Raw genomic sequence first — 11,226 nt, forward strand, 5'->3', positions numbered from 1 at the left:
AAGAAATGTGGGTATTAATAGCATCAGATTATAGCGTTTATGACAATTCTGCTATTATATACCAATACTTGTTTTTTTTATAGCGTTTGTCAATTTAAAACGCTGTAATTGTTATCGCGGGAAAATAAAAAAAATTAGCCGCCTAAATTTGCTAAAAGTAGGCGTTTTACAATTGCATATCCAAAATGAAATGCTATTGTAAGTGTAAAATATTTGAAATTTTTGTCAAAATACTTTAAGTTGATCTTTGACTAGACTTTATTCACATCCCAATTTAACTTTGTTTTTCATCGACGAAACTCTCTTTTTCTCCTTGTTTCTCAGAAAATCCAAATAGTTATCTCATATCAAAACTTCAATAAGGCTATTCATTGTCTGTTGTTTGCAATGAACCTCGCCGGCCAAGCTCTCTCTCTCTCTCTCTCTCTCTCTCTCTCTCTCTGATTTTGTTTTGATTTTCCTTTGGCCTTTTCATATTCTGCTGAGATTTGATCGATATGTTGTTTGTGGTGTTGAAATCTGATAAAATAGAGTTCTTTGATCAAAATTCTGAGTTTATACTTTTCATATTCTTGCAGAGAAATCAGATCTGTGTTTGCTTGTGTAGAATATGTGCTATCTGTTTCTGTTTGGGTTTGAGAAGAGTGATTAATCTGTTTATGTTTATGATTGATCTTATTTCAACTGGTTCTGTTAAGGAGAAAGTTGTTACCTTTTTTACAGTATGTTGTACAAAGATTGAATCTTAATCTATGTGAATGTGTTACTCTCCGCCTACTTGAATGAAGTATTAGTCTCTGATTCCTCTTGTTCTTACCGTTCAAAAAAAAAAAAACTAAAGTGGATGCTTTTATCTACAGGTGCTTCCTGCAATTTTGTTTGTGAAGGCTAATAAGGCGGAGTTTCTGAGACTGTGAGGTTTCAGAGGTTTGCTAGTGCTGATCTATCTGAACGTTTTAGGAAGAAGAAATTGAAGTCGCTTATCCCTCAGATCGTTCAAGTTATTTATCTCGGATCTTTGTCCGTGTTCTCAGTTGGAGCTGTGACACTTGCAGGCTCTTATTTAAGCTCAGGTGCGATTGTGTCATTTATGACATCATTAGCTTTCTTGATCGAGCCTGTCCATGCATATACAAATCTACCTTTGCTTAGTTCAGTATACTTAAGAATCTAAAGAAGGTTTATACATAACTATCTCTCTCTTTTACTTTCACTTGTATGCTACTAACTCTATGGTATATAGCCCCAAAAGTTCTTCCACGGTTTGCCTTTACTTCTTGTATATAGATGTACGCAATGAAGGCACCTTTGTGCTCCACACTGAAAATAGTAAGGTAAAGAAAGATCTTCACTTTAGTTTTGTTTAAGAAAGTGTTTTGTGGACTATAACAGACATTGTCATTTACTTGAAAGAAAACAATGGAGGCGGCAGTGGTAGTGAGCAGAGGAGGCGACTGCAGTAACTAGCAAAAATTGCTTCTCAACACTTGATTGCAGAGGTAACGATCTTAGGAATTGTTTTGCAACCTCAAAAACATGCTTGTGATTGTGTTGTTGTGTGTAACATGAAAATGGTGTAAATGTATACAGATGTAAGGGCTGGACCTTGAAGACTGTCGTGAAAAAGAGCCTCTTGGTCATGGGTTCTATGCAGACTTCACTATGGCAACAAGGATAACAATGCCAGACTTCATCACCGAGTGTGTTGTTGTATTTTGCTTTGAGTTCATGTGTTTCGTGAATTGATTTTGTATGTTTTGAATCTTTAATGGAAAAGCATATTGTATTTTATGATTTTTTTTTATGTTTTATTAGAGAAAATTATATTTTTAATCATATTGCAATATATATTATAAAGATTTTATCATTTCTATTTATAAATATATATATAATTTTAACAAAGTGACTAGCTAGACTTATTTTTAACCCCTAAACCCTAGATATATTTTTAACCCTAGACCATAAATATAATCATAAAGTCTAAATTTTGAACTTAAAAAACAAATTTTTTTAAACTTTTAATCTTTATATGAAAACACCGTTCGATATAAATATAATAATGCAACCTCAATCCATCTAATACCCTAAATCTAATTCCCTAAACCCTAAAATTCAAACTTAAAGATATTCTAAATACTAAATAAAATATTTTTCCGATTTTAAACCCAACGTTTAAACTTAAACTTTAAATCTAAATCTTAATCACAAACCTTTACATACAACTCTAAACCTTATACTTTCTTATCTCTAAACCTCTAAATCGTAATGAACTATATATAGTAAAAACAACAGTGCTATATCATAAACACTGAATATACTCGTGCTTAAAAAATAAATAGTAAAACTAAAGTTATTTTTCTTAATCCTAGACCATTAATTTAAACTAAAAAAAAAATATATATATATATATATATAGTAGTTTAGGGGGTTTTATATATTACACTTCAAACCCTTAACATTACACTTCAAACCCTAAACTCTACATCCAAATCTTAATACAAACTATCAAATTATTATTTTCAAACAATAATCTCAAATCTTATCATAACTCCAAACCCCATATTTTAAAATTAGTTAACTAAACTTCAAATTTAATATTCTCTTCATAAATCTTAAATCTCAAAACTAGCTCCACACTAAAATTTATTCCCAATTTAAAAATTTTAAAATTAAAACTTAAATTATGAACTGCAAAATATAAATTCTGAATAAAACATTACTTTAAACAAATATAAGCACAAAAAAAAATCATCGAATAATGAAATACAAGACACAAGAAAATAAAAAAGAAAGACAAAGTTGTCTTCGCCAATTAGATCTATATACACAGATCACCTTCTCAACAGTTGGATTATATTAAATCAAAGGTCAAGATTCATTTTTTTCTTTTTTTCATTTTCCCTCACTGGCTCCCTCTCTCTGTCGATAGATACATATTTTTTTTATTCTTTTCATCTTCTTTGCTCTCATCTCTCCCATCGATTTTGAAGCCTCAATTTTGTGTCTACAGCCCTGTTTTCTTCCTCAAGTTCGGATGCCATCCCGTTTTGGTCATCTCTTCCCCAGAATCCATCGTTTACGGCCCTGTACCTCACTGGAGAGAGAGGAGACCGAGAGAATAAAGAAGAGATAGAGTTCAGCCGGGGAGTGCTCTTCATCTTCTCTCTGATTTTTGTTTGGTCGTTTCATATTCTGCTGAAATTTGATCGATCTGTAGTTTGTGGTGTTGAAATCTGTTAAAATAGAGTTCTTTCATCAGAATTCTGAGTTTAGAGTTTTCATATTCTTGCAGAGAAATCAGATCTGTGTTTGCTTGTGTAGAATTTGTGTTATCTGTTTCTGTTTGGGTTTGACAAGATTGATTAATCTGTTTCTGTTTATGACTGATCTTATTTCAATTGATACTGTTAAGTTTAAGACAATTTCAAAATTAATCTGAGTTGTTTAGGATCTGAGTTTCAATTTTATTTGTTTGTGATAGTGTAAAATTTTGAAGTTTAAGTTTTAGATTTCGAAATTAATTTGATTTTTGATTTGTTTGTTCTTGTTACAGGAAGAAGCCGGATATGAAGAAGCTTTGCTGGTGGAGACGGATCCGAGCAAGAAGAAGAAAAAGAGAAAGAGGGAGAAGACAGGGACGTAAGGAAGATGGAAGAGGAAGGTGACGAAAGAGGAAGGCAGCGGCGTAGATTAGGTTTAGTTTTGGTTGGTTTATTAGGTTTGGTTTAGATAGGGTTAGTTTAATAAACCGGTTTGTGTGTAAACCAATGTTAAGAATAAACCGATATTAATTGTAAATCAGTTATTTGTATACTGATTTTAATTAATAAATAAAATTTAATTTTTAATTATGAATTAATTGTTGATTTAATTGTGAATTATTTAATTATGAATAATGTTTTGGTTAATTATGTTTAGGTGTAGTTTTTAATATAGTATGGTTTGGTAATTATTTTTAATAAATTTTCGGATAATTAAAAATAAATTAATAACACGAAACATTTGCTATCGTTGTTTATTTAACTATAGTATTCAAAAGATCTGCTATCAAAAGGGTCGGACCTACGATAACGGGCGCTGTCAGAGCGTTTTAGGGAGCGCTATTAAAACGAACTAATAGCGTTTAACGCCCGCTATTAATACCCACATTTCCTGTAGTGTTTACTACCAAACTTGATATCGGAAACTCAGTCCGCGTTTGTGTGCAGAAGACTAATATCAGATAATATCCTCATTGCTCATGAGATGTTTCATGGACCGCGTACTAATAATTCATGTAAGGAAATTTTTTTGGCAATTAAGACGGACATGAGCAAGGCATATGATAGAGTTGAGTGGTCTTTTGTCCAGCGGTTACTTTTGAAGATGGGGTTTTCTATTGATTGCGTGGCATAGATGATGCAATGTATTTCCTCGGTTAAATACAAGGTTCTATAAAATGGGCAACCAAAAGGGCATATTATCCCGGAAAGAGGATTACGGCAAAGAGATCTATTGTCCCCATATCTATTCATTCTATGCACCGAGGCCCTTATTGCTAATATTAGGAAAGAGGAACGAGGAAAACGTTTTACAAGATTAAAAATTGCGCGAGGAAGCCCACCTATTTCCCACCTTTTATTTGTGGATGATAGTTTATTCATTTGTAATGCTACTCCGGAAGAATGTGGGGTAATTCTACAACTTCTTAAAGATTATGAGACTGTGTCCGGACAACAAACTAATTTTGAAAAATCATCAAAAGTTCCTGATAATCTGCGATCAGTTATTCATAATATTCTTGGTATAACTAATTTGGGAGGAATAGGCAACTATTTGGGAATTCCGGAGAGTTTAGGAGGGTCAAAAATTCAAAATTTTGGCTACCTAAATGATAGAGTAAATAAAAAGGTCAATGGCTGGACAATTCGGTTTCTTACAAGAGGAGGAGAGGAAGTGTTGATTAAATCAGTGGCCTCACCGATGACAACGCATGTAATGTCATGTTTCAGACTTCCCAAAGGGGTAACGAAGAAAATAACAAGTATTATTTCTCACTTCTGGTGGGATGGAGGCGGGAACAAAAACGGAATTCATTGGCTCTCTTGGGATAAAGTATGTACATGTAAGGAGGATGGGGGACTGAGTTTTAGAGATCTCCAAGATTTCAATACAACCTTATTGGCTAAACTGTTTTGGCTTTTGATAGACAAACCAGAGTGTTTGTTCTCAAAAGTTTTTAAAGGAAGATATTTTCAGAATACTGACCCTTTGGAAAATCACAGATCTTATTCATCTTCCTATGGATGGAGAAGCATCTGTTCAGCTAGATCTCTGGTTAAAAAATGGCTAATCAAAAGAGTGGGAACCGGTCAATCTATCTCTGTATGGACAGATCTGTGGATCCCCGTTACTCGCCCGAGATCAGCATTACCAAAAAATCATACTCAATTTTTAAACCCTTCTTTAAGGGTGGAACATCTTATTAATCCGGTTAATTGTTCATCGAATGTGGATTTGCTTAATATCCATCCTGACGATGTGAAGATCATCAGAGGCTTGGCGGTCAGTCGAAGCCATAAGGAAGATACGGTTGGGTGGAGTTTTACGGAGTCGGGTAAATATACGGTAAAATCAGGTTTTAAAGTGGAATCCTTATTTCCAGATAGTGGTCAAAAGATGACCATATACGGACTAAATGTAAAACCCCTTCTGGCCTTTTCTTGGACACTGAAGGGTCCTCCGAAACTACGACACTTTGTATGGCAAATCTTATCTGGTACGCTACCAGTTTTGAAGAACCTTAAGACTCGAGGGATCGATTGTGATTTACGCTGCAGTATGTGTGGGGCAGATGAGGAGTCCACTAATCATGTACTTTTTGAGTGTCCACCAGCACTACAATCATGGGCACTATCCAGGATCCCATCATTTCCGGCAATTTTTCCATCGCCCTCAGTTTTCACCAATATGGATTACCTATTTTGAAGGCTGCCGAGAGAGGATGAGTTTGAATACTTTCCTTGGATATTATGGTATATTTGGAAGACAAGAAGTGATAAGATATACTCCAATAAGAATGGCAACCCGCAGAAGATACTTCGCCTAGCTGATGTGGAAAATACAGTATGGAAGGAGGCTCAATTAGTGCATGGGTCTAATTAAAATCTCCTTGGTGGGAGAGTACAACAGGCGTCTGATTATATTTCTCTGGAAAATATCAGAATTTGTTACATTGATGGAGCTTAGAAAGAAGATGTATTTACGGGACAAAGTTGGTTCTGCCGACAGAATGGCTCAACAGATCTTATGACGGGGCGAAGAATCTTCGTAGAAGTCTGTCACCCTTGCATGCTGAGTGTGAAGCATTAATATGGGCAATGAAGTGCATGAAGACCCTTCAATATTCTGATGTAGTGTTTGCGACAGAATGTTTTCGATTGGTGAAGATGGTGTCGACACCTGAAGAATGGCCAGCTTTCTCTGCACATTTGGAAAAATTTAACCGCAATAAGACTTTATTCCCTGACTTCCGGATCAGACATATACTAAGAGCACAAGACATTTTGGCGGACAAGCTTGCACGTGGTGCGAGGAGTTCTCTTTCAGCTATGTTTTATGCCGATTCTATTCTATTGGTTTGGCTTTCTGAACCGGGTGGTTTAGTTAATTAGTTAGTTATTGTTGTGAAAAAAAAAATTAAATAAGAATAAGAAAGTTGACAAAAAAAAATAAGAATAACAAAAGATTAACAACCGGATAAGTTTATACAACTATTAAGATGAGACTTTGTAAGGCCCCACACAAGTACTACACTGACAACTATAAATGAACATTTCTCTTCTTATTTATTACGACTTCACATTCCCGATTAGCCTCTCACCAAACTAGGCCTGTGACTTATTATCCGAGATCCGGATTCGATCCGAGATCCGCTCCGGATCCGCTCCGAAAATAGGATATCCGGAGTGTCTGGATCCGAATCCGGATAGTAAAATCTTGGATCCGTGCAAACCGAATCCGGATCCGGATATCTTAATTTTTAGGTCTGGATATCCGGATCCGTATTTTTAAAATACATTAAATTTTTATATTTTATTAATATTTATATTTGATATATTAATATTTATACATGAATTAATCTTATAATATTATATTTTAGTTTTTACAATATTATAAACATATATAAATATATTTATAAATATTTAATTTATGTATTATATTAAAAAAATTGTATTTTTTGTTAAAAAAATTATTTTTATTTATTTTGACGGATCCGGATCCGGATCCGGATATCCGCGGATAATAGAATATCGAGACGGATATCCGAAATCCGGATATCCGGAAACCACGAATTCGGATCCGGATATTAAATCCACGGATCCGACGGATTCGGATCCGGATCCGGATACCCTAAATTTCCCGGATATCCGGATCCGTCCCAGGGCTACACCAAACCCATATTTGGTTATTTGATTCTATGCCCATGTTTGAAATGAAGATTTAAATTCATGTCTTATCAAACAACATATGATTTAAGTTGTTTTCATAATTAATTAAGATCAACCGCTAATGAGAGTCGGTGTAAGTGGATATCTTTATTATTAAAAGAGAAGTATTCATTAAAAAATATCCATAAGTTTTCTAACTTATTTACATTTTCATGCCACCGAGAATTAAATTAAACTACATATTTTAATTATTGTCTTTTCCAGTTAAATTAATGAGTTTTCCTTAATCAAATTTAAATTTAATGTCATTAAATAAACCTACATATTTTAATGCTTGTCTTTTCCAGTTAAATTAATGAGTTTTCTCTAATCAAATTTAAACTTAATGTCATTTAATGAACCTAAAAATACATCATATTTAACGTAGCTTATTACGTACGAGTACGGCCCAATAATGAACTTGAATTTTATTTTTACGAAAACGTGAATCACTTGACTTATGTAATATTTAAAATATATTAACTACAATATAACAAATGCATATAATCTACCTATACTTTAGTTTGAAATGATGATGTTCAAGTTTTATATAGTCAACTTACATCGTGCATCGATCGATGTACAATATTCAAACCACCTATAGTTTTCGTTTTCTTTATAGGATGTATCAACCAACCAATCATCCCATTGATTTTCTAAGCTTTATAAAAAAACAAATCAATAAATACAAACTCAAAATTCAATATCTTCTATTAATCAAAACAGAATATCTTGAATGTCGTATCTTTAATGTACCTATTAAATATAGAAACTGTAACCATAATTACACTAATTATAATAATAGATTTGATTCCAACCAATTGATCTATTACTTCGGTAATTGATTTGCTTGCAGAAGAGGAAATAATAAATTTAAAATTTATAAGAATATAAAGATATAGAGATTCCAACCAATTGCATATATTTGCGTATGATTTCTGCATAATAAGCTTCAAATTGAACATTGAAAAATATAGAGATATTTTTTTAATCTTTTACCGACACAAACTTAAACAAAACGAAGAGTTAAATATAATTTTTTTTGTTACACTTCCCGGAAAAAAACGGTTACAACATGGGCTTTCATAATATGGTCTTTTAACATATTAATGTTATAGACATTTAATAATTATCTTGACGAAAAACAAAGACTATAAATAATTTATTATTAATAAAATTATGAAATTATTTACAATTTGATGACTAATTCATCGCCCTCTTTTATATGTTAAATTTTTCATAGAAGCTTAAAAATCATTTTTTTTTAACATGTATAACTAATTTATAATCTTTTATGCCATACTAAGTCATAATATAATATTTCTTCATATTTTACATTAATAACCATTGTTTTTATATATCGTCTACAATTCTTTAATTACGTCTATTTGTTCAATTTTTTATATGATATCGAATATTCATCATAAATAGATGGTTTAAGATGCCAAAAAAAATATTTACTTAGTGAATATAATACATCAAATATTACAAATACATTATTTAGTTAAATAAATAACCAAAAACCGAAAATTCAAACCCGCGCTGGCGCGCGGATCAGGATCTAGTTATTAGTTTATTACCGATACTCATTTCCCATTTTTGTTATTTGTTTTTATATCTAAAAAGTAGGTTCCGGTGTAATATACTGGTACATCTTAATGAAGCACATGCACTGCATGGTGCTAAATAAGTACAGACTACCACGGTCCACGCGTCTTTGGGCTGTCCAAAGTCGGCTAATTCAAAGATGAAAAATGACAATACGTCAGAGGAGTGGAGACTGATGTACTGTAATGACATTCGGCCAATGTCGTTACAACTATGAAAACACAAAACAACTATGAAAACACAAAACAACTTGTTATTGGTCAAATCCAACACAAACTGGAGAATACGATTCACATCATGTACAAAATTGCCAAGGTAGATGATGAGAAAAAGAACCAAGTCTGACCACAAATGTCTCCTAAAACATTAGACTCCACTCTCTTCAGGACTGTGGTTTAGAACTCCACGAACCTACACACATATTTGCTCACTCTGGTTGAGAGTATCAGCCACGGTATGATCCCAACCTGCATTTCCACAAAACCAACACTCTCATTCCCACAACACCACGAAAGAAATGGATGGAGAGAGAAGAAACTTACCATCACATGGCCTGTCAAGTGACCTCCTGTCCCCCAAGATAGCAAATTCCCTGAGAATTACACCACATTCATTATTTTTTAACGTATGTTGTACCAAAGCCAGCGTTAACCGGCAAATCTAACTTTACTTACCAAAGGGTTGAACAAGCTGCTTAGCAATAATGGCAATTGGAGTCCTCCAGAACCAAAGTACCAAGATTACATATACCAAAACCTAGAGACAAAGTTCTTAGTACATCTCAAATAAGGAGTTCTCAAAAGAAAAGAAAAAAGAAGCCTGAATCACACCACTTTAATTACCTTTGAAGCAAGCAGAACCTTTCCATACATATCGTATGACAGATTAATTTCTTTATTCTGCTGCTCCAAATCTGAATTTCACAAAAAAAAACATAAACACACATACACACCTATACAAGACCAAAAAGATTAAAATGCTCTGGTAGGTCCATCCATCTACCCGCAGAATGCATTCATTTCTAAATCTAACTACCCTATTGCAGTACCATCACACTATAGAGCTGACATGTACAACGCATACTCACATTGTGCAAGTTCTTTCTCTTTAGCAGCTGCAGACCTCCTAAGTTTAGCCGCTTGAGCAAACGTGGCAGGCCTAAACCAAACATAAAACAAACTCACTCACATGGATGTTTCAACCACAGCTTCAGACAAAAACATGAGCACAACAAACTACTTACTGAGACAATCCAGTGGCCTCTCTCAAAAGCTGCTTAATCTCAGATCTAAGCTCTGCTTCCCTCGTGTTCTTCGACCCTTTCTGTATAAATTACAAAAAGAATGTGACTTTTCAAATGGATTACTCATGAAAACGTTTTGTCTATTACCTTCTTCAACTGGTCTAGCCTCTTTGATAGCAACTGGAAGATGACGACGACGAAGAACGTCAGAGGAGCGGCCACAAAGCCGCGATCTTTAATCAGATTTTCTCCTTCCATCAACCCTAATTCTGAACATTTCAAACTTAAAATCGAATTCAAAAAAATAGAAACCCTAATTTGATCCGTCGTATCCTGCGTTAACAACAATTGATCTGATTCTATAGAGATTGCACGATGAGGAAGAAACGATTTCGATTCTCGTGAAAGAATCAGAACTTACAATTTCCGTCGTAGATTTCCAGAATCGCAAGCCTTCTTCAAGCGAAAGAGCTCATTTGAAACAGAGAAGAGGATGGTTAAAGATATTTCGAAATAAAAGTACATGACTCTTTTCGTCTCTATTGACAAAATTAAAGCCCTTAAGAGTAAAAAACGATAACTAATGATTTAGCCTTTTTCAGCAGGCTTTATTGAGCTTCTATGTGAGAGAATCGGCCAGTTATATTAAGAAAACCAACTGCTATTTGAGTTTTTTTTTAAAGGCTCTAGATGTAAAATACTGATCACACCGCACTGGAGTTAATAATAATAAAAATCTCTACATATATTTATATATCTATATATTTTTATTAATATAATAATTGCAATTATTCTGTAGTTGTTCCGTAAATTGTCATTTGGGCCTTTGATAAAAAAGTTAGATAATAGTTGGTTGCATGCTGTGTTGGTACTCTCTCTTTGTTATACACTTTTTTTTATGGAAAA

General features: G+C 33.5%; 1 protein-coding gene and 1 long non-coding RNA gene across 3 annotated transcripts; one reads left to right on the forward strand and one right to left on the reverse strand.

Moving 5' to 3' along the window:
• The first annotated feature begins 289 nt into the window (after positions 1-289).
• Positions 290-1,796, forward strand: LOC106414090. The gene is made up of 3 exons (XR_001282755.3): positions 290-1,334; positions 1,414-1,499; positions 1,591-1,796. It is a non-coding gene; the product is annotated as an uncharacterized LOC106414090 (long non-coding RNA).
• A 7,444-nt stretch (positions 1,797-9,240) lies between these two features.
• On the reverse strand, positions 9,241-10,975 carry LOC106411989 (protein GET1). Of its 2 annotated transcripts, none has more exons than XM_013852860.3 (8): positions 10,742-10,975; positions 10,468-10,589; positions 10,321-10,400; positions 10,165-10,235; positions 9,920-9,990; positions 9,752-9,833; positions 9,620-9,669; positions 9,241-9,544 (listed from the first exon to the last, which is right to left on the reverse strand). In XM_013852860.3, exons 2-8 carry the CDS (start codon positions 10,576-10,578, stop codon positions 9,473-9,475), a joined length of 537 nt encoding a protein of 178 aa, XP_013708314.1. In that variant the 5' UTR covers positions 10,579-10,589; positions 10,742-10,975; the 3' UTR covers positions 9,241-9,472. The 2 variants fall into 2 exon arrangements, with proteins under 2 accessions (XP_013708314.1, XP_022564123.1); XM_022708402.2 differs by having other exon boundaries at positions 10,468-10,603; positions 10,742-10,789.
• Between the last annotated feature and the right edge of the window lie 251 nt (positions 10,976-11,226).

Source organism: Brassica napus, chromosome C8, assembly GCF_020379485.1.
Source record: "Brassica napus cultivar Da-Ae chromosome C8, Da-Ae, whole genome shotgun sequence".
In the NCBI taxonomy this organism is placed as follows: Eukaryota; Viridiplantae; Streptophyta; class Magnoliopsida; order Brassicales; family Brassicaceae; genus Brassica; species Brassica napus.